This window comes from Serinus canaria, chromosome 1 (assembly GCF_022539315.1).
Source record: "Serinus canaria isolate serCan28SL12 chromosome 1, serCan2020, whole genome shotgun sequence".
NCBI classification, from domain to species: Eukaryota; Metazoa; Chordata; class Aves; order Passeriformes; family Fringillidae; genus Serinus; species Serinus canaria.
The window spans coordinates 84810697-84833923 of NC_066313.1; the positions used below are offsets into that span (position 1 = coordinate 84810697).

Here is a 23227-nt window from a genome sequence, read left to right on the forward strand (position 1 = left end):
CAGCTCCACTGCCTCTCGCTGCACCAATTCCAGCACTTCCATATCCTTAAGTTGAGGGGCCCAGAACTGGACACAGTGTGGTGTGGCTTCACCAGTGCTGAGTACAAGAACTGAATTACTTCCCTAGCCCTGCTGGCCACTCTATTTCTATTACACGCCAGGGTGCCATTGCCCTCGGTCTGCGGGGGCTGTTTAAGGAGCACAGCTCGGCTCCGGCCTCCTGCACGGGGCTCCTTCCTGGTGCCCACAGGGATCAACCTGAGGCACCTCCTGCCCGGAGTGGGCACTGCCCCTGCCTGGCACCCGCCTTCCCCCGCCATCGAGCCCTCGGGGGCTGCTCGGCCTCGGACCCTGCCATTGCGGGCGGTCCCGAGTCCTGTACACCGGCCCCGGCAGTGACACGCGTCAAGTTAAATGAGTCACCACCGCACCCTGCGGAGCACACCTCGCCCTATTCGAGGGTGCAGCATGGCTTCCCGAGGAGTGGAGGGAGGCTGGAGCACCAGAAGCAAAGACACAAGGGAACAAGAGGTGCCCGGAAGCCAGCAAAGAACACAACGGTGCACAGACGTGCAGGGGAAAGGGAACGGAGCTACGAGCGGTCAGATGCACACGGTGCCTGTGCTGGCGGGAGCTCATTCCAGAGCAATGAAAAATGGTGACAGGGTCTGTACCGTGTCTGGAGGAAAAAGCATATAAGTACAATTAAGGTATTAAGGTACCGAATAGACATGATCATTCTATGGACTTGTTTTCCCTTAAATAGAAGTATTTGACATACACCTCTTCTTGAATAAACTCAGAGTCTTCCCTGTTTTTTTCATGGAACACATCTGTATCTTTTCCTAGCTTGTAAAATGAATCACTTGTTTCCACCAGCTATGAGCCTTTTTTGAATGGTTGTTTTCCTTCAGAAGACAACAGTTTTGTGCTCCTGCACTGTTACCCATGTTGTCAAACAACACTGTCAAATTTTGTTGATGTCCTTCCTAATCATGATTATATGTTGTGGGTGCTGACACAGGCAAGGCCTAATAGAGCCTGGAATAGTTTGTGCAGAAGATATCATTGGAAAAAGCCATGAGCTTGATGAACTGCCCTATGCTGTGTCAGCATCAAGGCCAATATGTTCCCATTTTTGTTCCAGAGGCAGTGTTTCAACCAACAAACAAACAAATAGCTTCAAACCCAAAGTATTCCTTGAAACTGCTCTCTAGCATTCTCCCAAAATAAGACTTGTCAATGCTAAGATCCTATCCAAAGGCACTAAGTATCATGACAAGGAGATTAAAGTAGCAAAATCAAGAAGACAAACAAAACTGAGCAGACAAAGTAACGTGGAACAGGCTGTGGAGAACTTGGAAGCTGAAGGAAGAAGATAGAAAAATTAGAGTAAATAAAAAAAATAGGGAAAAGAGGAGAAGGAAACAGGAGCTTCTAGCAAGATGTTAGATGGGAGAGGGCATGTGGAGGTGGTAGCAGAGAAAAGGCAGGTAAAAGGTGAGCTTTAGTGAAGGATGACAAGCAACACAATTTGGAAGAAGTGCAAGTTCAGTATTTAGCAAAAAGAAGATTAAAAAATCCAAGTACTTAAGTGATTCCAAAATGTTCAAATTAGGGTTTGGTTGTTTTTATTTTTGATTTTTTGTTTTGTTTTGATTTTTATTTGGTTTTGTTTGGTTGGTTTTTTGTAAATAAAGACACTTGGTGTAGTCAGAATAGACATCACTCCTGAAATGGGCTAAATGTAAAAACAGTAAGTAAAAAGGAAGAAACCAGCTGCAGGAAATGTTCTTTTAAAAATACAGATTACTGGAAATAAGAAGCTGGTGTTGACTGAGATTTGTGCAGGTTAGGGAACTGTGGTCACAGTTCTTACCGTAAATGCAGTCCAATCTGTGGCAAGTGAAAGATTTGAAGTGTAAATAGGAAACACAGGCTGTTATTCAATCCTAACATAGGCTGTTATTCTATTCTATTCTATTCTATTCTATTCTATTCTATTCTATTCTATTCTATTCTATTCTATTCTTTATTGGATATGAAGTGGGAGTTTTAGTATGAGAGCTTGAATTTTGTTGAAAGGAGATGGTGTGGGAAAACAAGATGAGAAGGTAAATTGTCAGACTTGGCTTAAGAAAATGCATCAGAGGAAAGTGGAGAGAAGAGAACAAGCTGTAACAAGAACTTGTAAGAGCAAGGCTGGCAAGGGAAGAAATAGCACTGAGGAAACTTCCAAAACACTATTAATGCACACCTAAGAGATGAGTGCTCAGTTCTACATGCAAAAAAGAAGAGTGAACTTTAAGAGTGACATTTAACTGCTACAGTGAAAGCAAAGAACACAATAAATGAGAAGATGAAGGAACGATAAAAGGTGCTTGGTTAGACTTTTCTCCCCAGAGAAAAGGCAAATTGGAGTCTCAATTTCCACAAATATTTTGAGAGAAATTAACTTGGTCCAGGAAAACTCAGGGAGAAAAAAACAAAACAGATGTTCAGATCAGACAGAAATTGTAATGATTGTTTGCACAATGTGGGTTACTCTGGCAAATGCTATACTGAAGAATATCCTTATATAGTTTCTGCTTTGAAATTTGTTTTATTTACATTTCTTCTTCGTGGACATTTTGTTAACAACTTTCAATATTTTTAGAAATCAAAGTACATTGCAAATTGCAATACACATCCAGAAATGAGACAGGTTGCATTTCAACCACTGAAGTGATGAAAATTTCATCAGAAACAGAGCTTTCTTTGGTTAAATAAGAACAGCAGTTCAAAATAACTGTGCCTAAGTCTTGTACCTGCATTTCTTTTGCCCGAATTAGCAAGAAGTGAGAACCCAACTTTTCAACTTCATTTTTCTTTTTTCAAGTATACAGAAATGACTAAATATATCTTTTAAATATTCCAATACCACAGGTAAAATTTTAACCATATTGCATAAACTTTTTTTGGGGAAGCTACAGAAACAAGGAAAACAGAACACAAGGAAAACAGAACACATGGAAATTACACATCAGCTAGTTGAAATGCTTAATAAATACATAAGAGCATATCCAGACTTATGAAAATGCTTGTTTGATCCAATAATTACAGCTCAATAAATAAATGGGATTTTTGATATCGACTTTTACTGAAGCAAAATCAAAGTCTACAGTCTTAAGGAAGTATGGTTTTATTGTGGTATTTCAGATAAAACTCTGGGTTAAAAGCTTCAATAAACATCACTTACCATGTGATGACCAGTATTACTCGAAACATTTGTCTGTTTGAAGAAAAATTAGAACCAGCCTATAAATAATATAAATAATATTATAAAGCCCAAATAAGCAAACTACTGTCACCTCCTTTTTTTCTTTTTTTTTTTTTTGTTCTGGAAAATTCCACTAAAATCTGCAGGTTGTATTTTTATGAATTTCTATAGGCTTTCAAGGACTCGCATTGTAGTTATTCCTTGGGTGAAGGGAGCATGAAATGAGAACAGGTGATATAAGATAACATTTCTACATGAGGCACCTTTTGTCACCAGCATTTAATTTTTTAAGGTTCTGTCAAGAGCCTCACAGCAGGTCCATACAGAAAATCATCTTGATTAATGTGTCATTTTACAATACAGAAGCGACTCCAATTAATTTGTGAGTGCAGAGAGGCAGCCTATAACAAGTAGTGTGTTGTAAATTCAAAACCTTTCTTAGTACACACTGACTTCTTAAACCATTAAAGCTCTTTTGAACCTTCTTGACACAACCCCTTACTGCTTATCCATTAATAAGGTAATGGCTATTACATAGGACCATGTCACTGTTGCCAGGGGATGTGAATGTGAAATTGAGAGTATAGTAACATCAGCACTTCTAAAATTCTTCCTCCCTTCTTCAGTTTGTTTAAACATTAAGATTGTACTCTGGATTTGCTTAATCTGTGTGTATTTATGAGTGGGGGACAGAATGGGGGTTTCAGGTTTCTCTGGGAATAGTAGTGAACTGGGATAAGGAAATATGTAATTATACTTTCACAGAAATGTTACACCTGTGAAATTCTCTTACAAGAACTGGTATTCTTCCTGTTGAACTCAGTTTTAAAATCCTATTAATCCTAATGCACAAAGTAATCAAATCCATAGTGGACAAAGATCTCCATGGCAAAATTATAGGAATCGAGGAGGATTTCACTTGATGGTATTCTAAAAATCTGTATAGGACTGGCCATCTTGCTTCAGTATTACACAATGCAAGATTAGGGGCAAACTCAAATGTGAAAATGCAGCTCATCTGCCAAGAAAAAAAAAAAAAAAGGAAATAGATTCAGGCAGGACACTTCCTCCTTTTGTGTAATTACCTCTGCAAAAGATCTGCACAGCTAACAAAGTTGCGGGCAATGAAACAAGAATAAAAAAGCTTAGTGAGTGTCTAAACAAAGTTTCCCCCCTCATTTGCCTTGGCTTCTTAGAGAATATCAGGAATAGTAGTGATGCCTGGGGGCTGGGACTCGCCCTAGGGCTAAGTTGGGCACCCTGGGGCCCCTTGTAGTTATGCCAGCATGGTGCCCAGCTGTTCTGGGAATGAGTGTTTCTCTCTCCATGCCTGAGCCAAAATAAGCTCAGCTACACTTAATTGGCTTCCAGCTGATCATAGCTCATGCAGCTGCCTCTGAGCTCTGCCCAGGGATTAACCTGGACAAGCTCAGGGCACTCACCCAGGCACCCAGGCTCCTCCCCAGCCCAGATGTGGTGCAGGCTGATGACCAGAGCTCAAGTGCATTCCCAGGGATGCTGGAAGACCTTCCCCACAGGCACATAAACCCCATCTCAATGTGTCTCCTTCTTAATGTAACAGGGAGAACAGCCATATAATTTTCAAACTGTGTGGTGATTTGCCTGGTTAGCCATGGGAATTTTCTTTCTGTGATACCCTTAAGAACTGCAGAATACATTTTCCAGGAGGACATCTAGAGAAAGAGCTGACAGTGATTAAAATCCCTTTGAACTCTTTTAGTATTACCACATGAGAAGCCTACACATAATGTGTTTGCAGCAAAGTTTGCACTTTCCACACCAAGAAAAACAGTTTTCATGGCCTGAAATACTTACCATCTTTAGGCTTCTTTAAAAAAATAAATGCATGAACGAGCCCTTTAAATCTTGGTGAGGAAACAGAGTTAAGGAACAGGCTCCACCCTTCAGTGAGTTAGTGAGGGCTTACAAAAAAATCAGTTGCACAAGCCAGTTAAAAATAAAGCAGTGGCTGGAGCAGGGAGGCAAAAAAGAATTGGGACTACAGGCTATTAAAAATACTTTTCCTGTCTCAACAGGAACAGGCTAGCTGAGAACATTTACTTAAATTCTTCTTAGGAGAATGTTTATACTTGTATTGAGATAATCCTTGTGGGGCTGATTTGATTTTGGCCTTTAATGTGTTTAACCAGATTTGTGTCAGAGACAAGTTATATGGAGCTGTGTTGTTTGAACTGATTGCATTTTTTCTGCTAAAGAGAGAAGTTTTACTCAATTTCCAAGTGAAACATCAAATTATCTAATTAGGGAAAAGCACACATAGAAAAGAGAAGTTAGCAAATGAGGACAGCTTTAGCAAATAATTTGTTTTTAAACTTAAATACCTAAATTTGCAGCTATTAGGTTTCTCTTAAAGTACTTACAAATCAAGGGAGACCAAGCAGCAATAATACCTCCACAATACATAGAGGGTTCTGAGTAGGCAATTTGCATTTTCTGCAATTCAGAACATTATATTTAGCACATAGTGTAGTTTCCCTGTGGGTGCACAGCAATAGAAGTCAAAACAAACAGATACAAAGCGTTTTAAAAACAGCATTTCAGATGACGCATTGCCTGCTTGAAATGACAAGTCTGTACATTGCAGGGTAGGGCTAATATCTACCTCTCCTTTATAATTTGAAAGTCTGTGCTGATTTATTTTCACTCTGCTCCATGTGAGACAGGGCTATTTTGAAGCCCTTTGGGAGAAGAAGAAAAATATCACTGTAAAGAAACCATCTACCATGAAATTTTAAAAGTGTTTGGAAAGGAAACTTAGGAGATTTTTATCTCAAAGCCCATTCAATCATCCTTTATTTGGAGCTGCTTTTAAATACTCTTCTACTGCAATGGGAGAAACTTCTCCATACCAGCTTTGAAGCCAGATGTGTTCAATGTTCATTTTCATGAAGAACCACTCATAGCTACGAGGCCACTTTCTTACCACTGGGTGCCTGGAAGGACAAAGAAAAGCAAAAAAAAGTATTAGAAGATGTGCCAAAGCATATGCATAGTCTGCTTTTTTCTTCAGCCTGGTGTGCTCAGCCAGAGTGAAACCTGAGATATGAGAACACCACCATTCATCTTTTTGGCCCTTCCTTGGTGTAAGCTTTATGATCTTCCTCACCCCAGTCTGGGGAGAACTGCAACACAGGCAGCCAGCAATCACCACCTTCCCCCACTGCAGAACCCTATCTCTAAAGATAGAAGTTGTTTGGTTACTGAGTAAGTGAAAAATAGAGAAGACTCTTTGAATGTATGTCAGGGTTGTGCTTGTACCTGTTTAAAGGAAACAGCATCCTGAAAATACTACATCTTTGGTAGCACTTGTGGTGCAGAGGGAGGGCTAATAAAACTGGGCAGAGCATTGTCTCTGCAAGCTGTCACCTCCGACAGCCTTCTCATCCTGTATTTTTTTTTTCATTTCTCTGGTCTCCCTTACAGCTAGGTCACACAGATTCTCCCTGACTGGGTGCAGATGTCTGCTCCCCAAGCCCCAGCAAGTGTAGCTGTGGGAAGCTCAGCAGCGATGCACAGAGTGGATACCACAGTTCAAGTCAGCGTTCACAGGAACATGGGTGGGAAGTGGTGCAAGTCTGGGCAGGGTTGGCTCACTGCCCTCTGCTCCTGCAGAGAAACCTGCAGCAAAGGTGCCTGGTTTGGCAACCTCTTGGTTTCCCTCTCATTGAGAAAATGGTGTTTCCTACCATGTTCTGAGTTCTCCCTTTGAGCACCTATGATTCTGGGGTTGGTAAGTGGCATCAGATGTTGCCACTGGATGTGGCCCAGCAGCCCTCACTTTATCCTTCCAACTCTTGCACCCTGACAGCAGAGCATCCTCTGCTGAGGCACTGGTGGACTCTGGATCACATGGAAATCTAATTCCTGTGAAGTTTGTAAAGAAAGCTTGTGTGTCAATATGGCTCCATCTGTTCATGGTCCCATTTTTGCTATTGGTGGCACACACTGACAGAGTACCACCCTGACCCCGTCCTGTAGGTCAGAAGGAATGCCATCTCTGGGCTGTTTTGGATCCAAGCTCATCCCAGTTTCCCAGCAGTATTTGATTGACCAGGCAAGGTGCACCTGGAGGACAATCCCTGGCAGCCTGTGTAGGAGGTGTGTGCCCCAGCTAAGGTTTAGGCTTTTCACACCTGTAATTCTGGAAACCCACTGAAGGGCATGGGGGCACAACCTGTGTGTGTGCTACACACCTGGGTTGTGCTTGCATCTGTTCAAGGGAGACTGTTCAGTCAGTACTATGGCTTTGAAGCAGCTGGGGCATTAGGAGATGTAATTAAATTTGTAAGATCCACCCTGAAAATGTTTATAAAGGCAGCAGACCTCTGCTCTGTCTCTGAGTCCACTATCATGGATTGATAGTGGATTATCAATCCACTATCTGCTCTGTCTCTGAGTCCATTTTAATGATTCTACCCCACCTATCATAAGGTGGGGTAGAATCATTAAAGATAACAAATACACCATGGAATTATGGAATCTCTCCTTGGAACCAGGTGACATATCTTCATAATCCCCAGATTATAAACCATGTGCCTTACCAGAGTCCAATGCGAACTGCATTTCCATATTTCATTTCCTCAAGAGTTAAAAGGTCTGTCATTCCAAGCCACACAGAAGCCAGCATGATTCACAGCCCCAAAGCAAAGGTCAGGCTTGTTATTTCTCAGATTTTCTATACCAAATGGCCACATTTGTGTATTTGTCTCAAACCCATGGGTTGCACTCTTCTACGTGCCTGTTAGATACAGACCTGGAAAACATTGCTTGCTTGGCAAATTCTACTTCCTCTGGAGGCACCGTGACCATCTGTCCCGTGAGAGTCAGCCTGGCGCACCTTGGATCCTCTGGATCAATTACATTTTTTCTGTGCACAGAGAAAATTGCTCATGAGTAATAGCTTGCTTGCTTTCTTAAGGGTTTTTGGAGAAGTGTGGACTCCTGCTCACATATAAAAAGCTTTGTCAAGCCTTGTGGGTCTTCTCTACTCCCAGCTATACTGTTTGGTGGAGGGGGGAAGTCTGGAAGGAACACTTGACTGACACATAGCTCTGCTGTAGATAGTTGATTAATCTTCATTTATGCTCACAAAAATTGGATTAGTACATATTGGATTGTAAAAAAATGTGAAAATGGCAGTATTCCCAGACAGATGTACAGACCTGTGAAAATGGCAGTATTCCAAGACAGATGTATTCAGGATTCTGAGAAGAAGTAGTGAGATGGTTAGTCTGTGCCTATGCCTAGAGAAAAGAGCAAGATTATGTGTATCTGTATGTAGACATAAGGTCTTTTCATTGTGCTTATCCCAGAAAATCAATCCTTGTTCATTTTTTACCCAGTTTTCAAATAGAAAAGTTCTTGAATTGCTTTCAGACCAAGGCAGGGAAGGTTACTTGTTACTTTTTGGCTCTTTGTATATAGTAATAATAAATAACTCCCATTAGTAACTGCAGTGCAATTGCTGACTCTGACATATACAATACAAGGATATATATAAATCATAAGTAAATCTACCAATTGCAAAAAAAAAAAAAAAAATAGTGTGTGAAATGACTGCAAAGGCTTGATCCTGGCAAATACTGAGCAGCCCGCAGTCCTGTTGCTAGCAGTTTGAAACTGCTTAGTGTCTCAGGGAACCATGTTCCCATGTCAGCCCAAGAAACTACATTAGGAAATGAAAGCTGCATTTCTTCTTCACTGTGTTTTAATCACAGTAAATTACATCTCATCCATGTACAATTTTACTTAAAGATCTTGGCTTGAGCCCTTTAGCCTTAACTGTGTGCAATCTGCAATGGCTTCATTTTTGGTTATATTTCTCAATGTGTGTCTAGTGTATGCAGGAAACATATGGACATCCTCCTGCAGCTAATTTAACACCTGCAGATTCTCCACAGATGGTTATGAGAGACTGTGTAGCTCACTAGATAAAATAGCTGCTTTTCTAAAGAGGGTCATGAACCCCTTTGTAAGGAAGTACAGGAGGCTGATTGATACTTGACTATGTCCGGTAAACACTTGCCACTGTCTGCAGCCTGACCTCCAAAGTGCCATTTGCAGTCACATCATCACAGGGACACTATTTCAGTGTCCTGTTCAGTCTGGAGCAGCAGTTGTCTGTGGAGGATGTTCGATTTAACAACTTTTGGACAAATTCCACTTGTATTTGTTTTCCTCTCCCATGCTTACTGATGGGAGGAAGGGTCAAGGCCAAAGATCAGGCTCAAACTTTCTGTTCACATCAACTTATAATGGTCTAATTTTCTCTAGTAAAATCTTTTAAGTTACAAAAGTGGTGCTCTGAGTAGCCAAAAATCTGCATTCCCTGCCCAGGCACATGGGTTTATTTCTATGAGTGTGTGTGCAGAGTACAAACTTGTCCACATGATCACCCTGGTACACCATAGGATCCTCAGCACTGACTCCTACTGCCTGCTGAAGATGTCACTTCATGTCTGGGTTCCAGCATCCTGAAAGTGCTCTGTCCCTAAGGAACACAGCTCCATGCCCCAGGGACACCCATAGCTCCTGGGATTCCCTAAGGAACACAGATCCATGTCCCAGGGACACATGTAGCTCCTGGGATTTCTTTTGTGTGGGCTTTGGCTATTTTGTGGCTACCCAGCATCCATGGCCCCATGAGATGCTCACCCACCAAAACACAAATGAATTAAGGCAAATACAGTGAATACAGCTGAAGAGAAAGGAGTCAATCCCACATGCAGAGGGTGTCAGCTGAGGGTCTGTGTGTCCAGCAGCCAGGGCAGTGCACATTCACACTCTTGCAGCTGTTGGCCCTGGATGATGAAATGTTCAAGTTCACTTGAAGTAATCTCCTGATCTATTGTTATCTTTTATGCTTAATCTTAATACTGTATCCAAAGCCCTCTGCATATGTTTATATATTCAGTATATATTTAACATTTCTATTATGAAGGAAAGGGACTTCTTGCGTGCAGAAATTCAGTTCAGAAAATTGCTTTAAAACAACTGTGCATTTGAATATATGGTACAATTTCCTCCACAGCCAAACAGTATCCTAAAACAACTGAAAAGCCAGGAAAAGCAGGAATATTTTCAGGTGTCTTTCTTGCACACAGCTCCTAGGTAAAATGTGATTATTTACTTTAGGAGAAGATTTTGAAAGAGATTGTTATTAAAAGATGTCTGTGTTTCACAGAGCATATTGAGGTGATAGATTTTGGATGTGATCAGGAGCAGTGAGAAGTTTTGGTCTGACCTTCTCAGATTACAATTATTTGGTGGTTTAGTGCAAGTCCATGTTTATTCTGAAAGCATAGTATTTGATTTTGAGTAGGCAATAGAGCTGATGTAGCTGTGGTTAAGCAGTGAACCCTGCCTGCCTTTGCTGAGAAAGTTTTGCCTAATAGGACTAGTGTCTGATGTGACTGTTCCACAATTGACATGAAAAGCTGCTCTCCACATATTTGGCTGACAACAAAGCCCACACACTGTGCATCCATAGCTTGAAAAGATTTTTTATGTTTTGATTTTTTTCCCCCTGGCTTCTACTGTTTACAATTTTCTGTGCATTCTCATGAAGTAGGTTGCTACACTGATTGACACACTTAATACTATCTTCACAGTAAAAATTACTCAAACTGAATTTTGCATATTGGAATAATATTCTGGAGGGTCAGTTTGTTTTTCTGGGAAAAGAAAAATTATTTGTTGAAATTTGTTGAGATTGTGTTCGGTGAAGTTTTGGAAGAGCTGAACAGGGCAATGATACATCTGAGTTCGGCACACTATTATTACTTTCTTGGTGTTGCTTTCAGGCCTGCCTCTTATCATAAGTTTTTTGTTTCAGATTAGGAACCTTGTATTCTAATCTTACATTAGCATTGGTATTTTCTTTTTCAAAGGAACCCTTCATATTCTGAAGTGAATCTGCTTCTGCATTTCTTTTTTTTGGCATAGTATTTCCCTAATGATGTTTAATTACTTTTATAATTCTTAAACCATCAAAATCCACTAAACTTACAGCTACCATTTCTAAATGTTGTGAATGGGTCTTCAGTTTTCAGTGTTGTTGCCAGTGCAACTAATACAAATGCAGGATTTGCTTCCTTGGAGCAAGGTGACATAGTCAAGGATTTATGTCATGATTTTACTAAAGATATTAAAGGGATATTTACTAAAACATTCCTCACTTGCATCTGTAGAGGTCTAGTCATGCATTCACTAGACATTTCTTCCCTCTGTATAAATACATATTCAGCTCTCAGTCCCTGAGTTCCTCTCATCTTTGCTGGCACAAGAACAAGTAGATGCAGAGGAGCAGCTTTATGTAAGGTTTGTGGGCTGCTGACTGGGTGTGAGGGGGAGGCAGAGTCAGGGGTAGAGATGGTGACACTGTTGCTCTGTTGAGGAAAGGTGGTTTCTCAGGTGGTTTGTCTTTACCAGAATCAAGCTCTCTGTTTCCATAGAGAGGGCTTCATGAATGCCATAGTAAAGTATGAACTGAGGGGAAGAGAAAGCAGGTAACTGTGAAAGAAACCCAAGCAATAGGGAACACATTCTTTTTTTCATGCTTATTTCAAATACATAGGCTTTGTGGCAGAAAATTAGGAAGGCCAGATTAAAATGGAAGAAAGATGTGGTTTATGCATTTTATAAGAAAACAGTGCATTAAGAGATATCATCTTAATTATTCATCTGATCTATGAAGACAGAAGAATTAATTGATTGTTCCTGTTCTTCTGCTTACAGTGAGCAAAGTAGGTATGCCGAGTTTGACCCAGTCCAGGCAGTTTTCTTCCAAGTGTGTGAGATGATATCACCCACAGAGGTGCCTGCTTTACCGAGCTTAAGGAGAGGCCTGCATCCGAGTAAAAAGTATTTCCCAACAGAAATGCAATGCTGCAAAGCACACTGCTAATGACCGTGTCCCACTTATTTTACTGTGCAACACTTCCTTAATTTCTGGGTCCTGGTTCAAGAGTGGTTCAGAGTAAAGAGTGCCACCTACTCATTAAATTGTTTACTACACTAGCCATCTCTTGGAGTTTAATTAGAAGGTTTTTATACAGCAACTATCCAAGTCCAGGTGTCATGAACCTTTACTTCAAGCTGCTGTGGTTATATTGGCACATAAGATGATATGTTGGGACTTGGTTAGGATTCCCTTTCACAGTTGAGATCTCTGCTTTGACTGATGATGGTTTTGATGCTTTGACTCTCTCCTGGTTTCTGACCAAAGTATCCCTCAGTATTACCTTCATTCTCAGCCTTTGCAATCCATTAGTGAGGTGACACTGATCTGCCACAGATCAACAGGAAAAGCAAATTAAGAGTTTGGAAGGCACTTGGGAAGGAAGGCCAAGTACTCCCAAGAAAGAACTGGTAGGAAAAAGGCAGGAGGGTTCAGTACTGTTCCAGTCTGGGTGTGGAAACAGGGGTCTATGCAGAGGAATCCTTCTCTTTTTCTTCTTCCCCAGCCTCTTTTTCCCACAAAGGAGCTGACATCCTTCTCCTCCACTCCCCGAGGAAACAAGACATTCTATCCTCCCTGGGAGGATACACATATGTCCCCTAAACACATTTCTCACTGCCGTGTGAGAAATCACTGTTCTTATCCCTCTACTTCTTTAGAGTTGAAGAGAAAAGAAGTTGGGAAAGAGCTTTCTCCTATTGCAAAAAAGAAGAGACAGAGAGCCAAGAAGAAAGCCCCAAAAAACTATTTCCCTACATTTTTTTCTACTTTAAAGCACACAGCTCATGAGTGGCATAAGGGCAATGACTGCTTCCACACATTCTAAGCTCTCCTATAATGGTAGCAGTCGTGAAAACCCATGTAATTAGGAGATGGGGATTGGCTGCTGACACAGCTTATCCCTGTCACCTCTCATGGATGCAAGGTAGGTGACTCTGTCACACCCTGCACAGGGCTCCTCTTCACACAGCCTCAAACTGGGCACAAGGTGAAAAGGCAGTTATTTTCTGCCATATAAAATGCATCATAGGATTTTTGTCCCCAAAAATTTACAAAAAGGAAGGGAGGGAATGCTCAGTCCTTAGAGAATTACTGTAAAGTAATTATATAATTTTGATTCATAAATGTGAATAATTTTGAAAAGTAAATTACTCTTCTCATTCATTTCATTTGTTCACCACTAACTACCAGAGTCTCTGAAGCAGAAAGAATGTATTGGTGCTGCTAATCTGCATGGCATGAACGTCAAACAAAATCTCCACTGAAAGCAATTTCATAATCTGAAAAGCTGTTGCTGGCTTTCAACCGGATATGGCTAGGCAGATCTGCCCTGCTCTGATTTTCACAAGAATTTCTCTATCAGCCCTGTTTGGGAGCCAGCAAAGTTACTTAGAACATCTCTGCTTTTGGAAGAAGTCTTCTGTTCTGAATCTGAAGTCAAGTCAGGGAGCTAAAGTGTATTGGTGTAGTGGCTATTCTATTCATCTAAGTATGCCTGTGCTCCTAGTATATGTGTTTTAATATGTTAATGATAATTATAGTTAATGTGTTTTAAATAATTTCATTCTTTCTAGAAGATAATCTTTCGTAAAATGTTTTAATTACAGTGTGTTACATGAAGCCAGTCTCCCTCTCTCCATTGACAATAACAATGCATTTCTTCAGCTGAACTCTGTGTTTCAGACAGGAAGCTTTTATATAGTTTAACCATAGACAATTCATGCAGAAAAAAAAAGAATCACAGCATCAACTGTTTCTGTAAACAGAATCAGAGAAACACTATTTCACGAGAAAAGGGATTTTAGGAAGTTGGTTATTTAAGAATACAGGAAAAATAGTAATTTAGAGCTGTTTTGTGTGCATTGGGTCATGATGATAGTCGGTTTCATGTTTAACTTTCTAATTTGGTACGTGCATTTCAAATTTTTTTTAAATACAGATTTTTTTAAGTACAGATTTTTCAGGAACAACTACTAACATAATTATTTGCATATGACTAAAAAGGGCCTATATAAATACCAGAACTAGAAATGTATCTGTGCCACTGAATCAGGAGGTGGATCTCAAAAAATGATGAATGCTTGAATTCAGCCTTTGTCTTCTGCATGTGTAATTTCTCATTGTGTGAAGGTACAGTACCAGATTTCTTTGTTATATTAATCCTTGTATTAACAACAGTGACTCTACAGACCTAGCAGTAGTTATATGTTTAGTGGCCATATGACATCTCAAAGGTTGTACCTTCCACCCATGGCAGCCTTATTGTCCCTCAGGATTGCCCAGGGAATGAAGCTGGATGTTTGTGCATGCTGCTGATCCACCACACAGCAGGAAGCCATACCCACAAAATTCCTCTTCTCTTCCCATGGCTTGGTGGCTCAGCGCTTCTTGCCAACATTTTCCATGCAGCATTTAGGAAGCCTACAGCATCAGTTTATGTCCACTGAAGACATCTGCCTGATCATGCTAATCTGCTCCCTAAGCACCAGATGAGCATGGTGGCTAAAATGGCTCTGATGGAGATCATAAATCAGGAGGGAATCCGAATTCATGAAAATCACTCATGGTCTGCAGTGTGGATTTGAAATACCATCCTCAGCTAATAGCAGGAAAAAACCAAAGGTGGACTGACTCCAAAGCTCGCTGCTTTTCCCTTGTATGAAAACGAGTTCATGGCAGCCATGTAACTGCTCCTTATCTAAGAAAGCTCCAGTGTGTCCCTGTGAATGTGCTGAACCTGATGTCAAGGAGGTGACACACGTTTAAAATTAATTGCCTGTTTTCCAGGCTGCAGCTGTAATGAGGCAGACTGAGGAGCTTACTTGGAAAGAGGAATCCTCTGAGCAGCCTGTGTGTTGTGAAATGTGTTTAGAACAATAGCTGCTCTATTCTTTAATGTCGGGCTTGGTCTTGCTCCCTCTGAAAACTGCAAGAATGGAACTCAATCTTTTCAGCTTGTCAGTGGCATAGACATACCAGTCTATTTATAGCCCTGAACCATTTAATTTTTCTTGCCTCTATTATCCATTTATCAGCCCTCAGATAAAATGCTGTGTAGTTACTAACAATTGCTGTCTCTATCCTGGCCATCAGAGCCTTCTCAGAGAGGGGCAGCCCATCTCCCTCTGGGAAATTATAATCTCTAGGTCAGAGATGAGGGATCCAAACTGTAGCTGCAATACTAAAATGTCTTGCAATTAGTTCCTTAGACAGATGCGTTGCAGCTCTCTTTCCTTCAGTATTAAATGTTATTTTTCTTATTAGTTTAGGGGTTTCAAATTTTCTCTCCAGCTGATTAAATATTGAGGCTGGAGCACCATAAAGGCCAACCTGTATTCCACACATCCTTGAAAGGGAAAATATTCATTGTCAGGGTTTGGAACTTGAGTCTGTTCTGAAACAAAACAAATGAAATTTGCTACTAAATAAATTTAATATCAAATTGGTGTACACAAGTCACTTGAAACTCATTAGGTACACGAAGACATTGAAATGTCAGCTGTGTTTTCTTTCTAAAGGCCAGAGATTTCTTTTGCATGCAATAGGTCAGAAGCATTTTTCAGGAGAGTGCCAAACACTCCCAGGAGCATTGGCTACAGGCACCGATCAGCTTTCACATTTATTTTGATTCTTGCAACTCAGAGTAGAGTAATAATGGAATTCTAATGAAGTTCCACATGAAAACAAGCTACAAATGCATTGCTGGCATGCAAGGACATGAACTTTCTCACATAGAATATTACTCATTTAGCTATTTTACATAATTATTTTGAAACCAAAACAATTAATGATGTAATTGAAGAGAATGTCTGACAAGAATGACACTTTCCTTTGCAAAGAAAACCTCACAGATACCATTTTAATACTAGCAGGACCTGAGGTCTCACAGAGGGAAAGGTCTTGCCTCTCACACAGTGCTAGAAAAGAAGACTTTTGCTATACCAAACTTGAGCCATCACATAAAGCTTTGCACTGAGGATGCTCTGTGCTGTTTGCATGGCACAGCCTGTCTATCTCAGCTGGTCAAGTGCACACTGGAGCTGGGGACAGGCCACCCCAAGAAATGGCAGTAGGGCCTGGACACCTTGTTGTTTTCTTCAGCGTCGCACTGCACACAGAGGCCCTTTTGAGTGGGGTAACAGTGGGGTGGTGTGCTGGGCTGCAATTTCAGATGGTGCTGCTTTCAAATGCAAAAATCACTCATGGTTTCCTAGTTTAAAACACACATTAATTTCTGACCCTGGTAATAGGGGAAGGGAAGAGAAGAAAGGTAAAGTCCATTGAATACATCCTTCCTCGCTGAGAGACAGCCTCAAAGCTTGCTCACATTTTCTTACCATCAAAACCAAAAATTGTAGCTGAAGTAATGACACAGCTTTTCATTGTCTGTGTTGTTTGTCTTTGCACTAATGCAAGCCAACATCTGTTCCAGATGGGAACTTCAGAAATAATGAAAAAGAAACTGAAGGTAAAAACAAAATAAATAATGCATGGAACACTGATCAAACTCTGAACCTGTGTACTCAATTCAGTAGTAAGCTCAATATTTGGAGTATGGTTACCTACTAAAATGAGAATATTCTATTTTCCACCACCTTCTCTTTTCCTTTCCCCTCTCCTTTGCTCTTCTCTGGCTCTTGAGGAGCTGATTCAAGTTACTAAGACAGTAGAAATCTCATCCAGAAAAAAAAAACCCAAGAGGTTTCTGCTGGGTTACTGAGCAAAAATAGGCCCACCATATGGTCAGCTGGAGGGTGGGGATGGGATTCCAAGGCCAGAAGCAGTACTGGCCACAGGATGAAAAGAAGAAGGATCAGCAGAAAAACTTATTCTTGCTGTCAGGATAATTTTCTTCACATTCATGTTTCAGCTCAGGCTGAGGCAAATCCCAGAAGTGATGGGGGCCGGGTAGCACATGACTGGTGGTAGGGAGGGAGAGAAGGGATGTGGCAAATGGTAATTAGTTTGGACTAAGCTGTTTTGGAAATCCAGGTTTAGCTTCTTGGCCCAGAGAGCTCTTCTCACCAGAGAGCACAATCTCAGGCTGCAGAGGGGACTGGAGAGTCAGGTGACAGAATCCAGGTTTCCCTGGCTGCAAAACAAGCAGCAGCAAATATCTGGCATACTGATCAAAAGCATAGGGATTTGGAAATTAATAGTGATGTAACAAAAAGACATCAAATAAATATCCTCAAAGGTTTGTGGTGTATATGGATTTCATATTTCTGTAAATCATGCAGCATTTCTCTTCTGTTGTGAATTGGCGCTTCCCAAACAGGTAAATAGGGCAGTGATGTTGCTAAGCCATAAGAGGCAAAGACTTTCAAGAGTGACTGTTTAAAGTTAGGGATCAAAGGCCACACTTAAGTGCCTAAGTGGGTGTGTGGTTTTCAGAAGTGCTCAGCATTACCACATCATCAATGGAAGCTGCTCTGAGTCTTGGGCCTCTGAAAATAGGGCATTGAGTAGTAGGGCATAGGACTTAAAATACATTTTTAAGCACTTGGTCTGGATAGTAAGTTAACTACTAGACTGAATGAAAAAGCTCAGAAAGCAGGAATAAATGCCATTAAGCCTGCAGTGAAAGAACGAATATGTATATTTTATAAATTATTAATACAAAATATTTAATGGAAATATTTAAGCAATAAGCAGAAGCATTCCAGTGTTAACTTCACTACTTCACCGACCTCCTCAAGCATTCAAGACTGAATTACCTTAACAAATGTTGGTGATAGAAGTTTCCTATTAGGTGTTAGACATTGTAAGAGGAAGCTATGATTTCCATTCCTTGTGAATAGGATGTCAGCCTGAAATTACTTGTACTGCTTTGGACTAAGAAACATTTCATTTTTCCACCATATAATTCTCTAGAAAACAATATATTCTGAAGACAGATACAGATAAGTGTAACAGTAATGTTTTATATTTGTCATTCCCTGCTTTTCCCAGGGTTCTTCACAGCTAGCAGACTTGAGAGGTGGGATGATACTCAAGGCAATCCTCAGCTGGGGAAATCTAGTCTTAAGATAAAACCTCTCCTTCCCCAAAGAGGACCTTAAGTTGGAATAAAAACTGTTGATGCCATTTCTTTCTGAAGGAGTCTGTTCTTACCAGTTCTCTCTCTCTCTCTCCTTGGAATGTTGGCTAAGACCTGCTTTGGTAACAGCGTTCTGTCTGACACAATTTCGGTGTCATGTACCTCGTCACGTAAAGAGGCCTTTGCAAATAACACTTCACACAAGGCTGACCCAGCCAAGTTTGCCACATGATTGACTGTAAACAAACATATGGTAGAGATATGTCTTTTTCAAGGAGACAAAAAATGGAGGGGAAAATTGAATCATCTTTGAGGTTACATAGATACATTTTGCACACCTAAAGCTTTGGGGATCTGAAGTTATTCTTTATATGCAAAGAATGGAATGGAGCTGTTGGAGCAAGTCCAGAGGAGGCCATGAAGATGATCACAGGGTTGGAGCACCTCTCCTACAAAGACAGGCTGAGCAGTTGGGGTTGTTCAGCCTGGAGAAGGCTCCAGAGACACCTTACAAGCAAACTTCCAGTACCTAAAGGGAGCCTGCAAGGAAGCTGGGGAGGGACTTCTCACAAGGGCATGTAATGGCAGGACAGTGGGATAAGGGAGTTGAACTAAAAGAGAGTAGGTTTTGGTTAGATGCTAGGAAATAATTCTTTGCTGTGAGGGTGATGAGACCCTGGAACAGGTTATCCAGAGAAGCTGTGGATGCTCCATCCTGGGAAGTGCTCAAGGCCAGGCTGGATGCAGCTTTGAGCAACCTGGTATAGTGGAAAGTGTCCCTGTCTGTGGCAGGGGGTTGAACTTAGAATCACAGAATGGTTTGTGTTGGAAGAAAGCCTAAGGGCCATCTAAGATTCTATGACATGATTAGGAAGAAGTCAACTCACTGCTGTCTCTAGAGAGAAGCACTGGGGATTGGATGTAGATTGGTAAATTTCAGATGTGGATTTCTCTATTTGGAGGGTCATTTACTGACTGTTTGTGATATACAAGGTGTAAAAAAGTTGCAAAGATATCACATTCCAGCATATTCTCTGAAGAGGTGGAAATCAGACAGAGGCCTGAGCATATAACTTGTGAACTGAGAGCCTGAGATCCTCTTACAGAACCCAGAGAGCTGGAGCCCTGTCAAGGCATTTAGCAGGGCATCCAGAGTTTTCACCAGAGCAAAGATGTGAATTGGATAGCCTCTAAAACTCTATGGATTTTATTGACTAGATAACTATAGACTATTCTAGGATCTTGAACAACTAGATTTTATGTAGGCACATCCAAGAAGAGATTAAAATTTAGGTAAGCTAATGTTCAAACCAAAATCCACTCCAGCTGTTGATGCTACAATATACTTCAGTGACACCTCTGCTTTTCTCAACTATGTTTTACCAGGGGAATTTACTGGGGAGAAAAACAAAACCAAAAACCAAAAAAAAACACCCCACCACATAGGAAGAAGCATGTGGCTGATTGTGAGAGTTAAAAATAAATGCAGGACTTTGAAGGTGGGGACCGAGCATTCTGTTCTGAGGTCTCTGTCTCACTGAAAGTGGTAGGAGGCAGATAAAACTGTTACCTGCAGAAATTTCCATCTGCCTCTGGAAGGGTCAGAGAAGCCATGGGATTCTTCAGAAGATCTGTCACAGTGTTATCCTTTGGTGTCACATAAAAGAAAGGAATTCCAGTGCTGTTGTTGATGGGACCATCACTGAGAAGTAAACAGTTCCCATAGGGCATACCTTGGATCTGCAAAATCAAAAAAAGCAACTGGTTACCTCTTTGCACATGGACTGCTTTCAAGGTGGGGGGTTCCCTCAAGGGCTCTGGCAGAGAGGACAGCCAGCCCCATTGCTCCCACTTTCTGTTATCATCATGAGAGAACATTTCTTCTAAGTTAGATATATCATGCCACTTTGGAAACAGATCTCTCTTCTATTTCTTCTCTCTAGTCCTGTCCATTACACTATCAGGAACATTTGCTCTTACACTAAGCTTAAAGGAACTACCAAATTAAAAATGTTTAAGTGCATTAATATATTTTTTTTCTGCCATTGATGCCAGGAAATGCTTACTCTAAACCACTGCTGGTTTCCTTAAGCCCAAAAGGATATAGAGCCTAATTTAGCCTTGATTCAGCCTGCTTTTTACTCTGATAGTGCCTCCTCTTTTGGTTTTTGCAGTGTGATTGCATGGGTTTGCAAAAACAAGAAAGCATTTGAGTTAGAATTGTGTTTGAAGTCAAACTGGACATCAGCTCAGCTTCCTGGGCAGGAACATCAGACTCCTGATGGGGGGTGTGTCTCAACTACCAAGCCAGCCAAAGTAAAACCTCCTCTCATGGCAGAGAAGGAACACTAAGGAGCTAAGTTTTCAAAAATATTTTCTCCCATACACTGCCCTATGTACACACAGTGGTTATAACGCATGCAAAAATGTCCCTGCCCAGTAGTGACACTCATTAATATGCTTCAGAATGACATATACTCCTACTATGCTTTCATCCAATTATAAATAGCAATGACAGATATTCAATTAATTACTCTTTTTTTTCATGTCTTCAGATATTTTTCCTCATGGTCTATTGAATGTTAAACAGTAAAATTATCTTTCAATACATTAAATCTTTTACAACTAAATAAAATTAAATATGAATAGTTAATAAGAAAGCTCTGGATGATGTTGTTACCTGGGTAGCATGCTTTCTGATTTTTAATGTTTATATGCCTTTAAAATTTTAATGCTTATAGTGCTTATAAATGGTCTTTGTTGGCTTCCCTTAGAAATAATGCTTTAATGATATTACATAACTTAGAAAATACAAATCCTTGTTTATTATTAAGAGTTACAATTAAAAAAAAAAAGCTCTCAGTAATATTGCAGGATGTGTTCCCATTGCTTAAAATACTAGGTCTGTCATACAAGGTTAATGTTACTATGGACTCTCAAAAATAATTGTGATCACAGGCAGCATAGTTCAGCATTCAAAGCAGCAAACACCACCCTCCAAATTTCAAATTTAATTATGAATCAGATTTTTCTTTATTACTTCTATGTTCTGTCTGTTCTGGAGGCAGATAACTGCTGACTATATTATGGCTATAATTCCACCGAGGGTTTCTGGTGAGAGCATAAACCAAGAGTTACGATCATATGGTTTAATAGGATTTCCAAAAGCTGATGTAGAATTACAGGCCTCTTCTGTCTGCATACAAATTCATTTAGTGGTATCTTTTTGTCAATCTGTTACTTTGTATATCTCAATAACATTAACTGCCACTAACCCAGCCAAGCTTCCTGAAGGCTTACGTGCTTCTAAATTTAATTAAAATCATAAGCTAATTAATCTGTGAATACTTTCAACAGAAAGTTAAGAATGGCTTTTAAATTTTATTTTTTAAAATTTCTCTTTTTTTCCCCTTTTGTCTGAGTGGTACTGGATATTGTGTTTCATCCGAATGTTTCACTTTTAAAAAGGAAATATTTTAAAGCTGGAAAAAATAATGACCCCAACAGCAGACCAGCTATCTTGTTTATTGTTCCTGACAGAGAAATCCTCCTTTAAGCTGGTATAGCTGGACGGACGGGTAGATTTTGTTGTAGCCCGGCAGGCTCTCCTCCTTCTCCTCCTCATCCTCCTAAAACAGCCCCTTTCCAAACCCTGCGATACAGCTGTGCCTTCTGGCCTTGAGATTTTGCTTGTTTAGGTGTCTCTCTGGTGCGGTTTTTAGCGTGCATCCTCCCTCCCTGAGCTCCGAGCAGGATTTCTCCTCCGCACTTTGCGCTCGTCGGGCGGGTAACGCGTGCCGCGGGTGCAGTGGGCACCGTACCTTTCCTCGGGCAGCCCGCGTCGCCACGAAGCCCCAGGTGTTGTGCTGGGCGAGGAAGCGGGCGGTCCCGGCGCGTCCCGGCGCCGCGCCGCCCTCTCGCCGGTAGGAGAACATCCTGGAGGGGGCGGCCCCCTGCCCCGGCCGCCGCGCCGCCGGCCCCGAGCCCAGCGCCGCATCCTCGCGGTACGCCGAGGCCGGGTAGCTCTGCTTCCAGAGGCCGCCCGCCTCCTCCAGCAGCGCGGGCAGCGCCTCCTCGGTGGAAGAGCTGTGCAGCTCGTCCGCCGCCGCCCCCGCCTCGGGCAGCGGCCACGACACGGAGCTGACCACCACGTACCCCCCCGCGCCGCCGCACAGCAGCGCCGGCAGCAGCCAGCACGGCCACGGCCGCCGCGCCGACATCTTCTGCGGCAGCGCCCGCCGCGCCGCTCCCGCCGCGCCCTCCCGCGGCCGCCGCCGCCTCCCGCAGCGCCTCCTCCAGCGCACGGCGGCCGCCGCAGGTCCCCATCGCCCCGCAGTCGCGTCACGCCCCGGGGGCCTGCCCCCAGCTCTGGGGACCCTCGCTGGTCCCAGCCCACGCGGAGCTCCCTGCGGGGCAGCCCTGCCTTTGCGGGGGACCTGGGAGACCGCTGGAGCCCCTGGTTCAGCTGCACTGTCCAGCAGGTATCTCACGTATTAAGCTCTCTACGCTATCTCGCGTAATAAGTTCTCTACACGCATCACAAAACCAAGAAGAGCTGTCCAGAGGCGGTGCGACCTCTCCGTTCATTAAAGAAGAGACTATCCACGACGGAGAGTGTCCATGTGAACACTCCGGTTGCAGGGAAAGCTTCGTTTGGGCACTGGGGGTCAAGCCGCAGCAAAACCCCAAGTCCGAAGTGGCAGGAAGCGTTAGTGTGGTGCTTGCAAGTATGCGGTTTTGATATGCAAATTCAGGGAGCTGCTATTAAACGATTTCCAGGCAGGGTTTTAATTAGGCAAAGATTTGCATGTATATGAGTGTATATCAATATCTCAATTTAATAAAGGCACATGTGCATCCAATTCCTTTCTTGGCAATAGACCTCTTCAATATGGCAATGCAAAGCTGAAATTCTTTAAAACATATG

At 41.8% G+C, this 23227-nt stretch overlaps 1 protein-coding gene across 1 annotated transcript; it reads right to left on the bottom strand.

Annotated features, from left to right (window-relative positions):
• Positions 1 to 5548: 5548 nt before the first annotated feature.
• Positions 5549 to 22520, bottom strand: CREG2 (cellular repressor of E1A stimulated genes 2). Its single transcript, XM_009085716.4, has 4 exons — positions 22122 to 22520; positions 19871 to 20040; positions 8055 to 8168; positions 5549 to 6234 (listed from the first exon to the last, which is right to left on the bottom strand). Exons 1-4 carry the CDS (start codon positions 22518 to 22520, stop codon positions 6087 to 6089), a joined length of 831 nt encoding a protein of 276 aa, XP_009083964.4. The 3' UTR covers positions 5549 to 6086.
• Positions 22521 to 23227: the final 707 nt, after the last annotated feature.

What these genes read in the sequence shown, in the direction of transcription:
- CREG2 (XM_009085716.4), bottom strand. Translation starts at nt 22,520, where the DNA reads ATGTCGGCGCGGCGGCCGTGGCCGTGCTGGCTGCTGCCGGCGCTGCTG. An exon ending in GCAGATGGAAATTTCTGCAG is followed by an intron (nt 8,169 to 19,870) that starts GTAACAGTTTTA and finishes CTCTGTGCACAG; the next exon opens with AAAAAATGTAATTGATCCAG. An exon ending in AAGCAAGCAATGTTTTCCAG is followed by an intron (nt 6,235 to 8,054) that starts GTCTGTATCTAA and finishes TTGTCCTTCCAG; the next exon opens with GCACCCAGTGGTAAGAAAGT.